Genomic DNA, 23808 nt, shown 5'->3' on the forward strand with positions numbered 1-23808 from the left:
GCATAACATGTATAGACCCTTTTCCAGTAGACGAGACACTGACGTCATGCACTCTTGGCGGCAATAAGAAAGCCATCGCCATTTGCGCCCATTCAACATAGCCTAGATTTGATGTTTTGATTTTTGCTTGAACAGTCAATAATATTTGGTTGTTATCTTTGCAGCAGTTGTAAGCTAGAATGATAACTCATTGATATAGGCTGTAGCAAAAGCTAGCCAAAGAGCCATTTTACTGGTTGAAGTTCAAATTAAACTGTACTAGTCACACACACATATTTAGCAGATGTTACCACGGGTGTAGCAAAATTCTTGTTCCTAGCTAAAAATGCAGTAGTATCTAACAATCCACACAAAGCTAAAAGTAAAAGGGAATTAAGAAATATATAAATATTAGGAAGAGCAATGTCAGAGTGGCATTGACTAAAATACAGTAGAATAGAATATCCGAAACTTTGTCCAAATTGAAGGGGATAAACACGGCTATGACAATAACCGACGATAATTATCTTGGGAGATAATATGGAAGACATTGATTGTAAGGAATTCTAGGTCAGGTGAACAAAAGGACTTGAGATCCTGGATATTATGATAAAACCATGAGTGGTTAATCATGAAACATGCACCCCCGCCCCTTCTTCTTCCCAGGGAGACACATGAAGACATCCTGGGGCTGTACCGATTCCGACAAGATCATACATATGAGATGAGTAAAGCAGTATGTAAACATTACTAAAGTGGCCAGTGATTTAATGTCTATGTATATAGGGCAGCAGCCTCTACGGTGCAGGGTTGTGTAACTGGGTGGTAGCCGGCTAGTGATGGCTATTTAACCTTTTCACACATACCAACAAACAGGTGTGATCATTATACAGTGGTCCCTGTAGCGTATGCTCAAACTGGTGTGATTAAAACACTTATAGAACGTCCAGTTTTGATTGACGCAACAGTTGGCATTTGAGCTAGCCACATTGTTCAAAATGTTTCTGAAAAAACAAACAGTCCTAAAAAGTTATATCGTGAACGTGACCAGTTTATTTTTGGATCCAATGTTCAGACATTCACAAAAGTAGCAACAGCATACACAATCATCCAAACTGGAAAATGTAGGCTACATTAGTCCTAGCGCTAACTAAGGAAAGATTGAAGTAGCACAAGCAGTCATATTTAGCTAACCCTCAGCTGACAGAAACCACAATATGAATTAGCTAATAGAAATTACTATTTATAATTCATCACATTGCGGATGAGCTCAACATTGATCGAAACAATTGAGTAAAACACTTTCTTGAAATCGTCTGTGTGGACCATTTAATTTCAGATAATGTGTACGCCCAGGATTTTGAAGCGTTCCACCTTCTCCACTGCGGTCCCGTCGATAGTGGCGTGCATCCACATCGAAGTCCACAATCAGCTTCCTAGTTTTATTGACGTTAAGGAGAGAGGTTATTTTCCTGGCACCACAACCGCCAGGGCCCTCACCTCCCTGTAGGCTGTCTCGTCACTGTTGGAAATCAGGCCTACTACTGTTGAGTCGTCTGCAAACTTGATGATTGAGTTGGTGTCGTGCGTGGCCACACAGTCAGCCCCCTCTCCCTTGTGGGGCCCATGTGATGAGGATCAGCAAAGTGGAAATGTTGTTTCCTACCTTTACCACCTGGGGGCGGTTCAGACCCAGGGCCCCGAGCGTAATGATGAGCTTGGAGGGTACTATGGTGTTGAAGGCTGAGCAAACGTCAATGAACAGCAAATACTACAATGTGGTGATAGAACTTCGGTAGCATTTTCCTCAACTTTGGTTTGTTAAAATCCCCAGCTACAATAAATGCGGCCTCAGGATATGTTGTTTCCAGTTTGCATTAAGTCCAGTGTAGTTCCTTGAGGGCCGTCGTGGTATCGGCTTGAAGGGGAATATATATGGCTGTGACTATAACCGAAGATTATTCTCTTGGGGAGATAATTCAGTCGGCATTTGATTGTGATGTATTCTAGGTGAGGTGAACAAAATTACTTGAGTGTCTGTATGTCATCACAATCACACCATGAGTAGTTAATCATGAAACATACACAACCGCCCTTCTTCCCAGAGAGTTCTTCATTACTGTCTGCATGATGTATGATGATGTATGGACGGGGACAGTATATCCCAAGAGAGCCATGATTCTGTGAAACAGTATGTTACAGTCCCTGATGTCACTCTGGAAAACAATCCTCACCCTAAACGGTTCTAGTTTATTGTTCAGAGACTGAACATTAGCGAGTAATATACTCGGAAGTAGTGGATGGTGTGCACGCCTCCTGAGTCTGACTAGAAGTCCACCCCGAATACCTCTTCTCTGCCGGTGGAGAAGGATCCAACTCGGGAAAGTCGTATTTGTGGTCGTAATGCTGGTGAGTTACTGCTGCTCTGATATCAAAAAACTATCTGGGCTAATAATGTAAGAAATAACACACAAAAAAAGATTGTAAAGTGTTTAAGTATAATGCAGATGATTTGCGATGATGACGCATTATATTAAGTAGGACATTGATTCATACGAGTCTTAAAATCCAAATATCTCCTTGTTCTGCCACCAACTTGCACCGATCGCCCTTGTGTATAAATGTTTGCAAACACAGAAAGGTTCTATACTGATTTGCCGAAGTGTGTCCTCTAGCATGGTAATGCAAGTCACAAGATGAAATGCATGCATCAGATGATATATTTAGTTAATTACCTAGCTTAAAATAACTTAATCCACCCTCTCTCAAACCAGCATCAATAATGTTGATCACCTCAAAGCATAAGCTACAGCGAACTGCAAATCCTAGAATAAGAATAGATGGAAACAGGTGTGGCCCATACAGTTGAAGTCGGAATTGAAACTAGAATGGTCCAAACACACCAAGACAGTCGTGAAGAGGGCATGACAAAGCCTATTTCCTCTCAGTAGACTAAAAAGATTTGGCTTGGGTCCTCAGATCCTCAAAAGGTTCTACAGCTGCAACATCGAGAGCATCCTGGTTGCATCGCTGCTTGGTACAGCAATTGCTCGGCGTCCGACCGCAAGGCACTACAGAGGGTAGTGCGTACGGCCCAGTACATCACTGGGGCTAAGCTGCCTGCCATCCAGGACCTCTACACCAGGCGGTGTCAGAGGAAGGCCCTAGAAATTGTCAAAGACCTGAGGCACTTTCTTTAAAAAAAACAACATAATATGGCCTCACTCACTGTGATAGGAGATCCCTTGCAATACTATGAATGCTATCACTTAATAAAATAGTAACACAAACTGTTGATTCCATTCAAACTAAACTAGGCCTACTTTACTGTAACCAAACAGGATTTGTCTGTGAAATCTTATCTTGGGCGACTTCAAACTCGCACACACACCAAATGTTCGAGTATATGTGGCATCAACAGCGCGGAGCTCCCCTGCTCCAAATGCTCTCTTTCCAAGAGGCTGCCTCGTAGTGGCTCGCTTGCAGTTTGAGGTATGCTCATGTTTGTTTCCTGTTGCCCTGCATGCAAAGCAAGAGCACATCCACCTCTGCAGGAGCATTTTTCTCCAGTCACATCATGCCCATACTCCTGGAGGCTCGGTTGGGACCTTTGGCAGCTTTGGCATGGAGACGGCTTCACCGTGTTCTTCAATCCACAGCTTGAGCCAGAAGGAGGCTGTGGATTGAGGCCTATGGACAGCGACGGAGGTATTTGGCAATACGGAGTCTGAGTTCAGCTGTTCTGAGACCTGCTGAGTGGCAGTGGAGATATTGTCCTGCTCTGCCTTGTCCTGAGTAGAGACAACAGGATGCATCTTGATTGTGGTAAAGGAGGTACCACAGGGATGTGTGTTGTCCCTAGCCATGTTGCAGTCATTTGTACAGTCATTTTTCACTTGGATAACCACTTTGTATTCTCTCAAGTCAGGGGAGTCCCCCACTGTTCGGCTGCATATCCTCATGTCCTCCGCAGCGGAGCTCTTGATTCTTCAAGGCTTTGTACTTCTAATACAGAGACATAAGAGGCAGATGTGAGGAATGAAAAGAGAGCAAGCACTTTGTGGAGGCGATGTGTGTCAGTAATTGCTGCCGTTTGACAACAAGACACTAAGTATGAATGCCATTGGGTCTATGGCGCATACCTGTAAGTTCTGGAAGTGTATGAGGGACTTGCAGTGAAAGTGCCTGGCCGTGGACTCGAAATAGAAGAACTTATGGCACAGTCTGCAGAGGAAACCAGCCACTGGGACAACAAAGCTTGAACCTGGAGAAAATAATGCTTCGTCTCACTTTCTGTCCTACAGATTCGTTTTTTTCAATCCTTTCTGAGTGACTGGGTGTGTCATCAAAGCAACAGCATAATCACCGTATTGTGTTTCAGAATCAAACGCTTCGTAGTCCCCCACATGCTCTTGCGGGACTGCTCTTTGATCGGGCTGCGAACCCTGCAAAAACAGAGTGAGAAATTAAACACTTGGAAAGAAATGTACATCACGCATGGCAGTTATGTTCCTTGGGAAATTTAGTCCATTAATACCCTGCTATCCTCATCCTCGTGGGTCTCCTCCTCAAAGTCATCTTCTCCCTCGAAACATCCCACTGCATCCACAGTGATGAGTTCTTCAATGACCTCTGACTCTCCTTCCTCCTGGAGCTGGGGTCAAAAGGAGGACATGAGGTGAATCAACATTAAGCTAAACAATGCCCCCTGTTGGATATTGTGCTTCATGAACAGTGCATTGCTCAGTGAGGGACAAATCCCAACTGTCTAATTTTCACTTAGTAATGCATTGACATTTTGACTAAAGTGGCAGTTAGGATTTGCCCCTGAAGTGGCTAGTAGCCAAGCAAGACTAGTCAATAGTCATAGATGATAAACAAGGACAAATGCCCCAAACCAATAATTAAAGGTCCATATTTCATAAACACACATTATTATGCACTACTGTTGTTTATTCACATGCACACACCTCCTCCACATTCCGCTTGTGTTCTCGGGACTTCATGTGCTCCACAAACTTCCGTGGCGTCCTGAACTGGCGAGTGCAGACGGTGCAGAAGGGACGTGAGGACTGCTTTGATAGCTTAGAAACCAGAGAGAAGAAAATGTTTACAATGTTATGGCTCTACCCGCTTCCATTCTCCACAAAGCCCATTTCACCTTTTTACTCTTCCCAACCTTAGTGCTTCTCTCTGACGTCACCTTTACCTTGTGCTCCTTGGTCCTCCGGTGCTCGAGGAGGTCGCCGGTAAAGTGTGTTTGGCAGGTTGCACACCAGCGCTGCACCCCTGCTGGCTTTTTGCCCCTGGAATGTAGCCAAACAGAATTTGAAATCCACTCTATTGCATTTGCCAGGCTGCCTGACTACTGCCAGTCCCCGTGTCTCAGTCTCACCAACACTGACAGCGGATTGTGATGATAGAGAAGTGTAGTGAGTAATATGGTAATAGAGTTTGCCCCTTACCCGACTTTGTGTGTACCCTGTAGAGAGTCGCCAACCCGTGGTAATAGATTGACCAGACAGGCATTGCTCACTTGCTGAATCTCCATCATACGCTGTTGATGTTCCAATCCGTTCATATGGTTCTGGAAATTCTGCAGGCAGGTGAGGGGCAGACAGACAAAAGTTGTTGTAAAATACCATTAATTTCACAGGATGAGCATCAATACTTACATACAGTATTAATAACTATGACAAAAAATACTATTTAACAACCTATTTTCCCTGACTAAAACTATAACGAGAATCCCTGGAAAAAAACTAACAAATTTTAGTTGACAAAAATATGAAGAGACAAGAATTACACGTGAGACTAATAGAAATGTAATGAAATGAAGCTCCTTTCATCCGTTTTGTCCAATCCTAAGCATACATGCAGACTATTTATTTATACGCTATCCTCTCATTGGCAGAATTTACATCTTGTAGTTGCACGGTTTGATTGAGCTGATATGCTTGGCTCTCCCACACACTCCCAGATGGTCACTTCAGTCACTCGTCATTTTTTTTAAAACTGATGCAAAGACTGGACACTTGACTTGTAAATAACCTCAACTAGAAACAATGTTTGCTCTCTTACTTTCATGTAGGCCATTTTTGATTTGATCCCATCTGAAGCTATATTTTCCCTTTGTGCATCTGTTATTCATTAAAATCGGTGTTGCGGTAGCTTTTTTCCTATGAGAATTTGTTGAATATTAGGAGTATAGTGATACTTCTGTCATTTTTGTAAAGCTCAAGGTTGCCTGCTGAGGTATACGAGGGGATAGTAGACCTAGTTGGATAAGGATATCTGAATGTGCACAATGTACTGACTATTATGTGACTAAAATGGCTGTGACAAACTAGGATATAATTATCCAGAGTTTTAGTCGAATGATAACTAAAAACTAATGAAGGATGAAATTACTAAAATGTGACTAAGACTAAAGGGTATTTCAAGACTAAAACTAAGACTAAATCTAAAATAGCTGCCAAAATTAACACTGCTCACATTTGGTATTCAGACCCCTTCCCCTCATTGTTATGTTACAGCCTTATTCTAAAATGGATAAAAACCCTAACCCTAACCCACAATGACAAAGCAAAAAAGGATTTTAGAAAAACTGAAATATCACATTTATATAATTATTCAGACCCTTTACTCAGTACTTTGTTAAAGCACCTTTGGCTTCATTATACTGTACAGTGCATTCGGAAAGTACTCAGACCCCTTGACTTTCTCCTCATTTTGTAGTTTGTCGCGTCATACCCAAAAGATACCCAACCTGACAGAGCTTGAGAGGATCTGCAGAGAATAATGGGAGAAACTCCCAAAATATAGGTGTGCCAAGCTTGTACACAAGAAGACTGGAAGCTATAATCGCTGCCAACTGTGCTTCAACAAAGTACTGAGTAAAGGATCTGAATACTTATGTAAAGGTGATAAAATGTTTTAAAAAATGTAGATCTACAGTACATTACGGAGAGTATTCAGTCCCCTTGACTTTCTCTACATTTCACAGCCTTATTCTAAAATGTATTGAATTGCTCTAACAAGCATGACATTGACAGTCCATTCCCCAAGCAGCTATTTGGTTTTTATAGTGATGGGTTCTGACTTCTAAACTTGAAATATGAGCCAAGGGCTTGGAATGTTACTGAGTAAGGGAAAGGCAATCACATGGTTGCGGCCACTGATAAGGGTGGAGAGCTGTGGATTAGTGAGGACTGGGGGCCAAGGTCAGGTCACATTAAGGGAGAAGGAACAGTTTATTACCCACATCACTTAACTTCCTGCCTATCAATAAAGATGACATGTTTAGAGGGAAGGAGGAGACTTGTGCTGGTGGGAACACGTCTTTGTCTGTTCAGCTGTCTGACTCATTGCGTAACTAAAACCTGGTTTAAGCTTTTCATGGTTGTCCGTCAGGTTCTAAATAACAGGGTAAATCTACAATAGTACTTGTGCTAGCTTTACGTGTGTGGCTTTGTCCTCACCTGCTGGTTGTGGTAGGGGTTGCTGCAGATGTAGCAGTAGTGGCTGTCAGTCGCAGCTCCTCTGTCACTGTCCTCACCCTGTCCCCCTACACCACAGGGGTTCCCCGTGGCTGTTGCTGCAGCCAACTCCTCTATGCCTGTGCTGAACGCCCGGCTCTCGCTGCTCTGCTGGATGGTGACTTTCAGGGATGTGCCTACCCCCAGAACATGCTTTAGCCCAACACACAGGACAGCATCCAGTGTCAGCACAGATAACACTCACAGATGGAGCATTTTTGAAAATCAGGATTAAATTCCTTTAGTGCCCACCTACTTCAGCTGTTATACTTTCTTTGCAACATTCTTCCGCCACTTTAATGGAAGTGCTTCCTCCTCTGTACTCGAGAGCAGAGATATCTATGGAAAAGCAAAATATATTGTGTGCTAAAACAACAACGGATGAATTAAAACAAAAGCTGGACCTGCAGCATACATATAAAAATAAACAATGTATAAGGGTAATGGTTTAGCTGTAAGCAGAGCTATATTCTCTACAAATCAAATGGAAGCAAACAGCCGAAGGGACTATGCTGAACTTGTCCAATTACAAACACTTGTTTTCATTGCAAATTTTTTCAGTTGCAAAGAGTTTGGCTACAGTGTGTGTGCACTAATAAATACACCCCTGATTACCTATTTCATGTCTCCTGGTATGTCAGTTGCAAATATCGATACCATTGATTTGATTCCTATTTCATTACAACAGCAAAGTGTCAGAATCAAAACTGCCATAAAATCTTTAAAAACACACCTACAGGCTGAGGTACATCTGTTGACATTTCATTATCAGACTTCTGGACTGCCTCTGGTCCAATTTTTATATTCACAGGCTCTTCTGACCTGTGAATAAGACCAGTCCAAATAAAAAGATTAACAAAAACAAAAAACAACCAGGTTTAAATTTAACGTAGCTGTGGTGGTAGGCAGAATAACTGGTCTGTGTTCAGTAAGTAGACAACAGTGACAGACTTTTGTTTTCCATGGCAACATTTTGTGCGGTGAGCCCTACTGAACAACTCCAGTTAGATACTTACCCATTCATCTTCTGCTTCTTCATCTCAGGCTCCTGTTGCTTTGCAAAGAATTGTCCAACTGATTCCGCTTCCTGCATCTCTGTAAAACAAGGATAACACATACCCAGATCAGCACAAAATTGAAATAGGCATATCAAGACACTTAAAATTGATGGGTTCTGACTTATAAACTTGAACATTTACATTATAGCAGAACATGTTATTGTTATACATCAGGTATCTTATGATAAGGAGAAGGGCCACAGTCTGGCTTCAGTTGTTGTAAATTGAAATACTTGCTACACCAGAAGTGAATGATTATATGTAAAATTAATGAATATGGTGGAATCAATTATGGTTGAATATGAGCCAGGGGCTTGGAATGTTACTAAGTAAGGGAAAAGGCAATCACATGGTTGCGGTCATTGATAAGGGTGGAGAGCTGTGGATTAGTGAGGAATGGGGGCCAAGGTCAGGTCAGATTAAGGTCAGGTCACTCAAGCGTGGGTCAGGTCAGGCTAGCGTCCCACCTCGCCAACAGCCAATGAAATTGCAGGGCGCCCAATTCAAAACAACAGAAATCCCATAATTAAAATTCCTCAAACATACAAGTATTTTACACCATTTTAAAGATACATTTCGTATAAATCCAGTCACAGTGTCCGATTTCAAATTGGCTTTACGGCGAAAGCACACCAAATGATTATGTTAGGTCAGCACCTAGTCACAGAAAACCATACAGCCATTTTCCAGCCAAGGAGAGGGCTCACAAAAGTCAGAAATAGCGATTAGATTAATCACTAACCTTTGACGATCTTCATCAGATGGCACTCAAAGGACTTCATGTTACACAATAAATGTGTGTTTTCTTCAATAAAGTTAATCTTTATGTCCAAAAACCTCATTTGAAATTGGTGTGTTTTGTTCAGAAATGCATTGTCTCAAAACAAACATCCGGTGAAAGTGCAGAGAGCCACATCAAATTACAGAAATACTCATAATAAACGTTGATAAAAGATACAAGTGTTATGCATGGAAAGATAGATAAACTTCTCCTTAATGCAACCGCTGTGTCAGATTTCAAACAAAGGCTTTACGGCAAAAGCACACCTTGCGATTATGTTAGGTCAGCACCTAGCCACAGAAAAACATACAGCCATTTTCCAACCAAGGAGATGTGTCACAAAACTCAGAAATAGCGTTATAAATATTCACTTACCTTTGATGATCTTGATCGGAATGCACTCCCAGGAATCCCAGTTCCACAATAAATGTTTGTTTTGTTTGATAAAGTCCATCATTTATGTCCAAATACCTCCTTTTTTTCGCACGTTTAGTTCACAAATCCAGGGAGAAAGTTCAGACGAAAAGTCCCAAAAGTTATATTACAGTTCATAGAAACATGTTAAACGATGTATAGAATCAATCTTTAGGATGTTTTTAATCATAACTCTTCAATGTTTCAACTGGACAATTCTTTTGTCTTTAGAAATGAAAAGGAACGCAGCTACCTCTCACGGCCGCGCGCATGATTTAGCTCATGGCACTCTGCCAGACACCTGACTCAAACAGTTCTCATTCTCTCCCCCTTCACAGTAGAAGCCTGGAACAAGGTTCTAAAGACTGTTGACATCTAGTGGAAGCCTTGGGCAGTGCAATATGACCCCATAGACACTGTATATTCGATAGGCAATGACTTGGAAAAACTACAAACCTCAGATTTCCCACTTCCGGTTTGGATTTTTTCTCAGGTTTTTGCCTGCCATATGGCTTCTGTTATACTCACAGACATCATTCAAACAGTTTTAGAAACTTCAGAGTGTTTTCTATCCAAATCTACTAATTATATGCATATTCTAGCTTTTGGGCCTGAGTAGCAAGCAGTTTACTCTGGGCACCTTATTATCCAAGCTACTCAATACTGTCCCCCAGCCATAAGAAGTTAACAGTATTTCATGTGGTACTTTACTTTTGACGACCCAGACCACCATTTTCTTTGTTCACACACAGAAGATTGACTGTCAAACATGGATTTTTATTGTGGCTGTGTGGCTGGGGGTCAACAGAAATAAGTTGCCAGGTTAACTAAGAGGGTTTCTAGAGTAGGGTGTATAAGTGAGATAAGACCATGGGACCTGTATTGGGAGTCCTATCATCCCTCTCCCCTAGCCCCTCTGCACTGCTGGAGCTCAGCTGGCCCCCAGCACTTCCTGTCTGTTCCTTCTTCCTCTTCCTAACACGAATGTCCTGTTTGGACACAAACAAAACAAAACACCACACATCATTAAATCAATAGTTCACACTCACAGATCATTTTTGGATGTGCAGTTGCGCCATGTTAATTTAAGTAAAGAAGATAATAGTACTGTAGATATAGCCTATACTGAAGCGGTCCTGCCCAGAAAGGTTCTCCGATTCAGAGTGGTAGAAAAAAAGAAGATGAACCTTGTTTAAAAAGTGTGTAAGGGAATGATTGGGTCCTGATGCGAACAATCCCACTTGGGGAATAGGAGCCGGTCCAAGGAGAGATTGCCTTGTCCCCTCAGACAAAAATGAAGTAAAGGGTAGCCCACTACCCATGGCCAAGCCTCGCATGTTACCTATAGATAGAGGAGGAAGACATTGTATGTACTTGGAGGATAATTCCTTTTCCCTATAACATCCACAGCATTTTGACTCTTCTATATGCTACTAAAACATCAACCACCTTCCTGTGTGAGAAAATAAGACAGAGACTTACCTCGCATCGGTTGTTGCATGAGCAGTGCCCCTTGCAGCATGGGGTTGGTGACAAGGAGAGAGGCCCGGGGAACTGGGCAGAGGTAGATCATACTAGGTGGTGGTGGTCTGATTGACATCAAAATTAGAAAATTAGACAAAAATCTGGATAAGGTGTTTGACTTTATTACTAGGTTCAGTGTAGCTGAGGAATGCTCATCTCCGTTCTCTTATATCAAAAGGAGTTGACTATCGATAACCGGTTACTAGCAAATCGTGTGACAACATTGAGTCACCAACAGTCAGAGCCTAATATTGGAATCAAGGAGCCTAACGTTAATCCTTAGTACAAGGACCTTACATGTTCTGTTTAAAGGGCGAATTGGCTCTGGATGCCAAAACAGCCATATACTCCATCTAAACGTGAATTGGTTGTCAATTGCGGTATAGAAGCATAAATCCCTCTACTTTCAGATAATGTCACAAATGCAAAATACACAGTTACTGTACACCGTTTTACCACACAGTTGCAGCCGACACTATTTTTCAGTGACATGTTTGTGCGTCGGTCTTCTGTTTACACACAAGTGTCTGGAGACGCAGATAGGGGCGACAGTCATTTAATTAGCACAGGTAGTCAAATCAAATTGCATTGGTCACATACACATGGTTAGCAGATGTTAAATGCTTGTGCTTCTAGTTCCGAAAGTGCAGTAATATCTATCAAGTAATCTAACAATTCCCCAATAACTACCCAATACACACAAATCGAAAGGGATGGAATAAGAATACGTACATATAAATATATGGATGAGCGATGGCCGAGCGGCATAGGCAAGATAGATGAGATGGTATAAGATACAGTATTTACATAGGAGATTAATAATGTAAGATATGTAAACATTATTAAAAAGTGATCAATTTATTAAAAAGAGGCCAATGATTTGAGTCTATGTAGGCAGCAGCCTCTCTGAATTAGTGATTGCTGTTTGGCAGTCTGATGGCCTTGAGATAGAAGCTGTCTCTCGGTCCCAGCTTTGATGCACCTGTACTGACCTCGCCTTCTGGATGGTAGAGGGGTGAACAGGCAGTGGCTCGGGTGGTTGTTGTCCTTGATTATCTTTTTGACCTTCCTGTGACATCTGGTGCTGTAGGTGTCATGGAGGCAGATAGTTTGCCCCCGGTGATGCATTGTGCAGAACCAGGTGGTGATACAGCCCGAAAGGATGCTCTCAATTATGCATCTGTAAAAGTTGGTGAGGGTTTTAGGTGACAAGCCAAATTTCTTCAGCCCACTGCTGTTGTGTCATCTGCAAACTTGATTGAGTTGGAGACGTGCATGGCCACAGTCATGGGTGAACAGGGAGTACAGGAGGGGGCTGAGCACACACCCTTGTGGGTCCCCAGTGTTGAAGGTCAGCAAAGGTGAGATGTTTCCTACCTTCACCACCTGGGGGCAGCCCGTCAGAAAGTCCAGGACCCAATTACACAGAGCTGGGTCGAGACCCAGGGCCTCCAGCTTAATGATGAGCTTGGATGGTACTATGGTGTTGAATGCTGAGCTGTTGTCAAATGAACAGCATTCTTACATAGGTATTCCTATGGTCCAGATGGGATAGGGCAGTGTGATGGCAATTGCATCGTCTGTGGACCTTCTGGGGCGGTATGCAAACTGAAGTGGAAAACGAGTTTTAATGACTCCAACCTAAGTGTATGTAAACTTCCGACTTCAACTGTACGTCTCTGTTGATCACATACATTATCAAGCATTTCACACATTATTCAGATACTGACTGTTAGCACTTGGTGGTCTATAGCAGCTTCCCACAAGAATGGGCTTTAGGTGAGGCAGATGAACCTGTAGCCATATTACTTCAACAGTATTTAACATTAGATCGTCTCTAAGCTTTACAGGAATGTCGTTCTGAATATAGACACCAACTTCTGTTTCCAGAAGGTGTCAAAGTCATCAATAAAAGTGACTCCAGCAGAGATACAGTAGTCTTTTAGCCAGATGTGTAATGCCAGCAGTCTGCTGAATCTTTCACCCCTGCGTCCCAAAGATGGCACTGGACCTGAAATTTGCCGTTCTATGGAGTCTTCATTCTAAAATCAGTTAAGTTAGTATCTCTCTGCCTGCCTCCTGTTAGTCTCTCTCTCACCCTCTCCCATCTGTTAGTCTCCCTCCCGTTAGTCTCTCTCCCCCTCCATCGCAGGCCTAACAACACCTGTGCCAATATATCCTCCAAACACTGGCTTCTCTGGCATTATCACTTAAATAATGCATTGCTACCAGCAAAGCTGGCATTGTGACGCAGAACAATGGACTGGGAATAGAACTTTCAGAAGGTGAGTCGGTGCCATGATGCTCAATAGAACTAATAGGAGCTGGCAGGGTGAAAAATGCCCTGAAATAAGGTGTTTTTTTCATGTTTTTGATATTTACTTCAAAACTAGAGCAAGCAGTTGGGACATATAGCAAATATTAGGAAACGGGGCTCCGTGGAGGATGTAATTAACACATTTTTATCAAAAATAAAAACGTTAAAAATGTAATGTGTCCAGATTATCTAGGTTCAGTGGGTTTTGATAGAGAGCACCCATGCAGGAATATCTTACCGGTTCATTTGGTGCTGGTGTGGAAGTTGGGATGGCATGAGTTGGGTTGTTTGTCGCTGCTGGCGTTGTTGGAGATGTTGTGGAAGCTGCCAAATACGTTGCTGCTGTTGGAGGCGTTGTTGATGACCGAACATATTGCTAACTAAATAACGTTACATAACTAGCTACTAACCTTTACGAAGTAGCCAGTTAACATCAAATATGGTTGGCTACATATGTGCTTGTCTAATTAACGGTACAGCTGACATACTAATTTAGATAGCTAACGTTATCTAGACTAACTTTACCAAGCTAGACAGATTAGTTAGCTAGCCAGTTTACCTGTACTATGACGCATAACTACGTTAGCTAGCTGAAAGTATGAAGTTATCAAGAAATGCGCTGTAGTTGTGCATTTACAATACCTACTTCCGTGGCACATATATTTAGATGGTTTCAAAAACAGTAGCTACTGTTATCACTTTCAAAACTTCTTTGCTGGCTATGCACACTAGCTCCAGTTCAGAAATACTATACTATATCAGCGTCTCGTCAGCAACACTAAAAAAAAGTACTTCCGTGTCAGGGGAACGTCGGAAATGTTCAAATTAAAAGTCCCGCATGTAAGAATCCCCTAGAGTCGATTGATACACTGGTGCATCAAATCTAAATTAAATAACAAAAAATCCCCATCAAAATTCGTCAATTTGTGTTTTGCATTGAATGCGCCTCAATTACTACCTCCTCCAGTGTCGCACTTCCGCATCTGCGGTGAAAGCACAGGAGAAGATCTTTGGTGAAAGGTGACAGAAACTAGAGAAACGGTTGGCGTTTCGACTGAGAGAAAGCCCACTAACACGTAGTGGGAGAAGATGGAACGGGATGGATTTGGGTCGAATTTCTGCAAAAAATATTCTGTTATGAACAGAGTGGACTACGTTTAGTAGACATTACTCTTTGCAAAAGTAAAAATATATATATGTCTGTTTAGGAGTGCAAATGCCAATTGAGTTATTGCATACGTGAACTTCACTGAGTAGGCGTTCTCAAACGGAAATATGTATATATTTACTAGAACGCGCCAATAAGTTATCGCTAGCGCGTGCTTGGCTCTACCCTCCTCCTTGCTTGTTCTGCCCACTATGTTTCGTGTTCCCATTGGAAACGACAAGCTGTGATCTATCTTCGTTTCGTGATACAAATCTTTGCTAGAGCAGTGTTCTTCTTTGATGTTAATTGGCAGGGTATACTCATAAGGTGTATTGCTGCCACCTACTGCATGGAGTACTAAATACTAATACTAATTACCAGAAACACTAACCAAATTCACGCTACTACCCTGAAGGTTTTTTTCTATAAAAAAAATAATAAACTGTCCTATAGACCTGCTGGATGGCCCTGATCCTAGCTACTGCGGCCTCCTTCATTTGTACAGGGCATTCCGGGAACTTGGGAACATGATTCCCATCACATTTACAACAATATGCTTCACCGGACTCTTCAATTACTACATATTTATTCCTTCGAAAAACACTTGCCACATGTCCAAACGTTTTACAATTATAACACTGCACATACGATCTCACCACATATCTCACATGCCCAAGTTTTGTAAAACCTCATCAAACAATAGGCTTTGCTCCCTCTTTCTGTCATAGCTTTCCATATCATACGTCGACATCTTGTTGAGCCACAGAGCATTCTGCACTTTTGGCACACACAAAATCAGCATCACCGCTCCTGGTCACTCTGACTGATTCCACTTTACCCCATTCATCCTTCACCGTCTTCGAGACTGCAAACAGATCACAAAAAAAAACATCCTTGCTCGTGAATGGCACTCGAACCATAAACTACTGTTCATTTCTTCACCGTCGTCCCCTCATTCTCACCAACTGTATTCAAAGTAGCACCCATATTGTTTGCGTTCCAGCACAGCTGTTGAGGTTTTGCTTGCCTGAGATAGTGTGGTCTACAGCTTATCATGAGATACTCTATCTACCTAGAAAGTTTATATCTGTAGTTGTTGTAGCTGTCTTACATACCACCACAGAACGATGCTGGCACTAAGACCACACTCAATGAGCTGTATACCGCCATAAGCAAACAGGAAAACACTCATCCAGAGGTGGCGCTCCTAGTGGCCAGGAACTTTAATGCAGGGAAACTTAAATCAGTGTTATGTAATTTCTATCAGCAAGCGTCAACATACACAAGGCTGCGGAGCCAGACGGATTACCAGGACATGTGCTCCGGGCATGTGCTGACATGTGTAACCAGAGGGAAATAAACTCTTGACCACCTTTACTCCACACACAGAGACGCGTACAAAGCTCTCCCTCGCCCTCCATTTGGTAAATCCAACCACAACTCCATCCTCCTGATTCCTGCTTACAAGCAAAAATTAAAGCAGGCAGCACCAGTGACTCAGTCTATAAAAAATGGTCAGATGAAGCAGATGCTAAACTGCTGTTTTGCTATCACAGACTGGAACATGTTCTGGGATTCTTCCGATGACATTGAGGAATACACCACACCAGTCACTGGCTTTATCAATAAGTGCATTGAGGATGTCGTCACTACAGTGACTGTACGTACATACCCCAACCAGAAGCCATGCATTACAGGCAACATTCACACTGAGCAAAAGGGTAGAACTGCCGCTTTCAAGGAGTGGGACTATAACCCGGAAGCTTAAAAGAAATCCCACTACGCCCTGCGACGAACCATCAAACAGGCAAAGCGTCGATACAGGGCTAAGATTGAATCATACATCACCGGCTCCGAAGCTCGTCAGATGTGGCAGGGCTTGCAAACTATTACAGACTACAAAGGGAAGCACAGCCACGAGCTGCCCAGTGATAGGAGCCTAGCAGACGAGCTAAATCACTTCTATGCTCGCTTCGTGGCAAGCAACACTGAGGCATGCATGAGAGCATCAGCTGTTCCGGACAACTGTGGGATCACGCTCTCCATAGCCGACGTGAGTAAGACGTTTAAACAGGACCAATACACAAGGCTGCGGGGCCAGACGGATTACCAGGACGTGTGCTCCAGGCATGTGCTGACCAACTGGCAGGTGTCTTCACTGACATTTTCAACATGTCCCTGATTGAGTCTGTAATACCAACATGCTTCAAGAAGACCACCATAGTCCCTGTGCCCAAGAATACAAAGGCTACCTGCCTAAATGACTACAGACTCACGTCTGTAGCAATGAAGTGCATTGAAAGGATGGTAATGGCTCACATCAACACCATTATCCCAGAAACCCTAGACCCACTCCATTTTGCATAGCGCCCAAACAGATCCACAGATGATGCAATCTCTATTGCACTCCACACTGCCCTTTCCCACCTGGACAAAAGGAACACCTATGTGAGAATGCTATTCACACAGCTCAGCATTCAACACCATAGTACCCTCAAAGCTCATCACTAAGCTAAGGAACCTGGGACTAAACACCTCCCTCTGCAACTGGATCCTGGACTTCCTGATGGGTCGCCCCCAGGTGGTGAGGGTAGGTAGCAACATATCTGCCACACTGATCCTCAACACGGGAGCTCCCCAGGGGTGCGTGCCCAGTCCCCTCCTGTACTCCCTGTTCACCCACGACTGCATGGCCAGGCTCCATCACTCCATCACCATCATTAAGTTTGCAGACGACACAACAGTGGTAGGCCTGATCACCGACAACGACGAGACAGCCTATAGGGAAGAGGTGAAAGACCTGGCCGGGTGGTGCCAGAATAACAACCTATCCCTCAACGTAACCAAGACTAAGGAGTTGATTGTAGACTACAGGAAAAGGAGCACAGAGCCCGTCCCCATTCTCATTGACGGGGCTGTAGTGGAGCAGGTTGAGAGCTTCAAATTCCTTGGTGTCCACATCACCAACAAACTAGAATGGTCCAAACACACCAAGACAGTCATGAAGAGGACACGACAAAGCCTATTCCCCCTCAGGAAACTAAAACGATTTGGCATGGGTCCTGAGATCCTCAAAAGGTTCTACAGCTGCAACATCGAGAGCATCCTGACCGGTTCCATCACTGCCTGGTACGGCAATAGCTCGGCCTCTGACCGCAAGGCACTTCAGAGGGTAGTGCATACGACCCAACACATCACTGGGGCAAAGCTGCCTGCCATCCAGGACCTCTACACCAGGCGGTGTCAGAGGAAGGCCCTAGAAATTGTCAAAGACCCCAGCCACCCAGTCATATACTGTTCTCTCTACTACCTCATGGCAAGCGGTACCGGAGTGCCAAGTCTAGGACAAAAAGGCTTCTCAACAGTTTTTACCCCCAAGCCATGAGACTTCTGAACAGGTAACCAATGGTTACCGGGACTATTTGCATTGTGTGCCCCCACCCAACCCCTCTTTTACTCTGCTGATACTCTCTGTTTATCTTATATGCATAGTCACTTTAACCATACATCCCATATACATATGGCCCGACCAACCAGTGCTCCCGCACATTGGCTAACTGGGCTATTTGCATTGTGTCCCACATCCCGCCAACCCCTCCTTTTATGCTACCGCTACTCTCTGTTCATCATACAGTGCCTTGCGAAAGTATTCGACCCCCTTGAACTTTGCGACCTTTTGCCACATTTCAGGCTTCAAACATAAAGATATAAAACGTAATTTTTTTTGTGAAGAATCAACAACAAGTGGGACACAATCATGAAGTGGAACGACATTTATTGGATATTTCAAACTTTTTTAACAAATCAAAAACTGAAAAATTGGGCGTGCAAAATTATTCAGCCCCCTTAAGTTAATACTTTGTTGCGCCACCTTTTGCTGCGATTACAGCTGTAAGTCGCTTGGGGTATGTCTCTATCAGTTTTGCACATCGAGAGACTGAATTTTTTTCCCATTCCTCCTTGCAAAACAGCTCGAGCTCAGTGAGGTTGGATGAAGAGCATTTGTGAACAGCAGTTTTCAGTTCTTTCCACAGATTCTCGATTGGATTCAGGTCTGGACTTTGACTTGGCCATTCTAACACCTGGATATGTTTATTTTTGAACCATTCCATTGTAGATTTTGCTTTATGTTTTGGATCATTGTCTTGTTGGAAGACAAATCTCCGTCCCAGTCTCAGGTCTTTTGCAGACTCCATCAGGTCTTCCAGAATGGTCCTGTATTTGGCTCCATCCATCTTCCCATCAATTTTAACCATCTTTCCTGTCCCTGCTGAAGAAAAGCAGGCCCGACCATGATGCTGCCAACACCATGTTTGACAGTGGGGATGGTGTGTTCAGCTGTGTTGCTTTTACGCCAAACATAACGTTTTGCATTGTTGCCAAAAAGTTCAATTTTGGTTTCATCTGACCAGAGCACCTTCTTCCACATGTTTGGTGTGTCTCCCAGGTGGCTTGTGGCAAACTTTAAACAACACTTTTTATGGATATCTTTAAGAAATGGCTTTCTTCTTGCCACTCTTCCATAAAGGCCAGATTTGTGAAATATATGACTGATTGTTGTCCTATGGACAGAGTCTCCCACCTCAGCTGTAGATCTCTGCAGTTCATCCAGAGTGACCATGGGCCTCTTGGCTGCATCTCTGATCAGTCTTCTCCTTGTATGAGCTGAAAGTTTAGAGGGACGGCCAGGTCTTGGTAGATTTGCAGTGGTCTGATACTCCTTCCAGTTCAATATTATCGCTTGCACAGTGCTCCTTGGGATGTTTAAAGCTTGGGAAATCTTTTTGTATCCAAATCCAGCTTTAAACTTCTTCACAACAGTATCTCGGACCTGCCTGGTGTGTTCCTTGTTCTTCATTATGCTCTCTGCGCTTTTAACGGACCTCTGAGACTATCACAGTGCAGGTGCATTTATACGGAGACTTGATTACACACAGGTGGATTGTATTTATCATCATTAGTCATTTAGGTCAACATTGGATCATTCAGAGATCCTCACTGAACTTCTGGAGAGAGTTTGCTGCACTGAAAGTAAAGGGGCTGAATAATTTTGCACGCCCAATTTTTCAGTTTTTGTTTTGTTAAAAAAGTTTGAAATATCCAATAAATGTCGTTCCACTTCATGATTGTGTCCCACTTGTTGTTGATTCTTCACAAAAAAATACAGTTTTATATCTTTATGTTTGAAGCCTAAAATGTGGCAAAAGGTTGCAAAGTTCAAGGGGGCCGAATACTTTCGCAAGGCACTGTATATGCAGAGTCACTTTAACCATACCTACATGTACATACTACCTCAATAAGCCTGACTAACCAGTGTCTGTATATAGCCTCGCTACTCTTATTTTCAAATGTATTTTTACTGTTGTTTTATTTCTTTACTTACCTACACACATACCTTTTTTTTGCACTATTGGTTAGAGTCTGTAAGTAAGGATTTCTCTGTAAGGGACCCCCTGAAATGGACAAAAATGAATGGCAAAACATTGGCATTGGACAAACCATATACACGATGTCCAATACCACCCAATGTGGCGTTGATTCGTGCAAAGTTGATTGCAAATGCCATATGGCAAGTGCCAGTTGTAACACTTCAAAAATCCAAGTGCGCTCTACCGGGGTTTTTCATATTGGAAATGCAACCCAAGTCAACATCCAAAAGCAACATTTTGAAAAAATGATTTTTTTGTCAATTACACATGTGTAAGAACTGTATGAATATACTTTTGTCCAATTTTATTATCATATTTTTTTTTTAAATTACATGCGCATAAGGCATATGTTTTGTCCATTTGCAATATGATTTTATAGGAAGTCAAAAGTCAAAAATGTCAAAATTTTGTAAAAAACTTCATACATTCTTAAAAAAGTGCTTTCTGGACCGTTTTTCAAAATTCTTTCGATTTTTGTGTCAATTACACATGTATGAGAACTGTATCAACATACTTTAGTCATATTTTATTATCATTATTTTTTTTTTTACTTGTGCATAAGGCAAATGTTTTCTCCATTTGTAATATGATTTCATAGGAAGTCAATAGTCAAAAGTAAAAAAATGTCAACATTTTATAAAAAACTTTACACACCCTTAAAAAAGTGCTTCCTGGACCGTTTTTCAAAATTCTTTCGAATTTTGTGTCAATTACACACGTATAAGAACTGTATCAACATACTTTAGTCGTATTTTATTATCATTATTATTATTATTTTTTTTTACTTGTGCATAAGGCACATGTTTTGTCCATTTGCAATATGATTTAATAGGAAGTCAAAAGTCGAAAATGTGAACTTAAAAAAAAAAACTTATCACCCTCGTAAAAAAAGTGCTTTCTGGACCGTTTTTCGAAAAAGTTTTGATTTTAAGTCAATTAATCATGTGTAAGAACTGTATGAATATACTTTTGTAACTCGGGATGGCCGGGCAGTGATAGTTGTTCCTTTCCATCACTCGTTGTGTTGATTTCATCATGTCCATTTGGTTATGTTTTTTTCACTATTGAATCATATTGCAAATGCACGTGCATTTGCAATATGTTTCAATGGGCATTTACCATCACGAATTTGTCATGCTATAAAAATCCTGCAGGAATGTGAAATTGACTGGCCCGATGAACTCGGGATGGCTGGGCAGTGATTCTGGTTAATCTCAATCGCTTGTTAGGGTTGATTTTAGAATGTCCATTTGGTGATGTTTTTTCACTATAGAATCATATTGCAAATGCACGTGCATTGTTGTGCAACTGGTAACCCAAAAATAAAAATATGGTGATTTCATTATGTCCATTTGTTTGTTTTCTTACTTTTGCAAAGTCACTGTGCATTTGCAATATGGTTCAATGGGCAGGTACCATCACGAATTTGTCATGCTATAAAAATCCTGCAGGAATGTGAAATTGACTGGCCCGATGAACTCGGGATGGCTGGGCAGTGATTCTGGTTCATCTCAATCGCTCGTTAGGGTTGATTTCAGAATGTCCATTTGGTGATGTTTTTTCACTATAGAATCATATTGCAAATGCACGTGCATTGTTGTGCAACTGGTAACCCAAAAATAAAAATATCGGTGATTTCATTATGTCCATTTGTTTATGTTTTCTTACTTTTGCAAAGTCACTGTGCATTTGCAATATGGTTCAATGGGCAGGTACCATCACGAATTTGTCATGCTATAAAAATCCTGCAGGAATGTGAAATTGACTGGCCCGATGAACTCGGGATGGCTTTGCAGTGATTCTGGTTCATCTCAATTGCTCGTTAGGGTAGATTTCAGAATGTCACTTTGGTGATGGTACCTCACTGTTTAAACATATTGCAAATGGACAAGAGTCAAGTGGACAAGAGTCCATCAGTCAATTAGATATCATTCTGACACCAAACTGATACAAACTGACACCAAACCCACTTTTTCCAACTCGTTTAGTAGCCAACTATTACATACTTCAGAGCTGGCCCAAAATTCACGCCTTCGGTTCAAACCATAAAAAAAACATAAAACACATAGTTACGTTATAGCTGCGGGTTCATTTCTTATGTTATGTGTTGGCCTAGCTGAGGCGACCCCGAATCCCAAGTTTCGGCTCGATAGGTCATTTGGTGTCAGAGAAAAAACCTAATTGGTGCTGAAAATCCACTTTTTTCCATGCCTTGCTACGGGGTCCTTGAATGAGCTATCGGACAGAAACGTTGGGGTCCGTCTCTATGGGCCGAGCCGGTTTCAATGCACCTAGCCTTGCGTCTCTGAGACTTTTCTAAATGTCTTCATTTTCGTCATGGTCAAAATGAATTGAAGTCATTGCAAATGTACGAGGCTGTTTCTCGGTCCGAGAACCTTCTAGAGCCACCTAACTCACCACGCACTATCGACCGGAGGTCTAGAACAGGTTTCTAAAGTTTCGGAACTCTAGGTCTGACGGTTCTTTTTTAGCTCGAACAAAGCTAACTATTGCAGCCACTGTCTGTCTCTACGCACCCCAATACGTCCCTCCTTCCAAGTTGTGTTTTAGTGTGATTTAGTTTTCCTTTGAAATTTTATGGGAAAAATGACTGATTTACAGTTCATGGGGGTTGCCTAATCACATATATGAAGTTTTGGACAGATCTGACTTTTTTAACCCTCGAAACAGCCCCTGAGACACCAATTATGGCACTTCCGGTTGGCACAGGAAGCTATAAGGGGTATGCTTTTACAGAATCCTGAGTTTTAAGTCTTTACGTTAAGAATTGACTGATTTAGACAGGGTTGAATGCAGTATGTCTATCAAACTGCAGGCAGGGTATGGATATACACTTTTAGGGTGATTTTAACCACTTCCGGTTGGTCCAGGAAGCTTAGAATCAACACAAGTAGACCTCATAGTGGCCTGATGGACTAAACTAAACATGGCGGTGTTCGCCTTAGCAATCTCACTAGGATAAAGACCACCTCCATTCCTGTCATTATTGAAAGAGATCATGATACCTCACATCTCAAAATAGGGCTACTTAATGTTAGATCCCTTACTTCAAAGGCAATTATAGTCAATGAACTAATCACTGATCATAATCTTGATGTGATTGGCCTGACTGAAACATGGCTTAAGCCTGATGAATTTACTGTGTTAAATGAGGCCTCACCTCCTGGCTACACTAGTGACCATATCCCCCGTGCATCCCGCAAAGGCGGAGGTGTTGCTAACATTTACGATAGCAAATTTAAATTTACAAAAAAAAAATGACGTTTTCGTCTTTTGAGCTTCTAGTCATGAAATCTATGCAGCCTACTCAATTACTTTTTATAGCTACTGTTTACAGGCCTCCTGGGCCATATACAGCGTTCCTCACTGAGTTCCCTGAATTCCAAACGGACCTTGTAGTCATAGCGGATAATATTCTAATCTTTGGTGACTTTAATATTCACATGGAAAAGTCCACAGACCCACTCCAAAAGGCTTTCGGAGCCATCATCGACTCAGTGGGTTTTGTCCAACATGTCTCTGGACCCACTCACTGTCACAGTCATACGCTGGACCTAGTTTTGTCCCATGGAATAAATGTTGTGGATCTTAATGTTTTTC

The 23808-nt window shown here is 42.2% G+C and overlaps 1 protein-coding gene across 1 annotated transcript; it reads right to left on the bottom strand.

Annotated features, from left to right (window-relative positions):
• Positions 1-1009: 1009 nt before the first annotated feature.
• On the bottom strand, positions 1010-14683 carry LOC110531941 (uncharacterized). The gene is given in 16 exon segments (XM_021615463.3): positions 1010-3962; positions 3964-3984; positions 4122-4243; positions 4346-4424; positions 4517-4633; positions 4950-5063; positions 5189-5285; positions 5445-5575; positions 7461-7670; positions 7774-7856; positions 8251-8339; positions 8534-8612; positions 10648-10759; positions 10958-11112; positions 11253-11359; positions 13850-14683. Coding segments are annotated over 16 exon segments (2058 nt in total). The 5' UTR covers positions 13984-14683; the 3' UTR covers positions 1010-3554.
• Positions 14684-23808: the final 9125 nt, after the last annotated feature.

Source organism: Oncorhynchus mykiss, chromosome 9, assembly GCF_057628025.1.
Source record: "Oncorhynchus mykiss isolate SJ-2025 chromosome 9, ASM5762802v1, whole genome shotgun sequence".
Classification (NCBI taxonomy): Eukaryota; Metazoa; Chordata; class Actinopteri; order Salmoniformes; family Salmonidae; genus Oncorhynchus; species Oncorhynchus mykiss.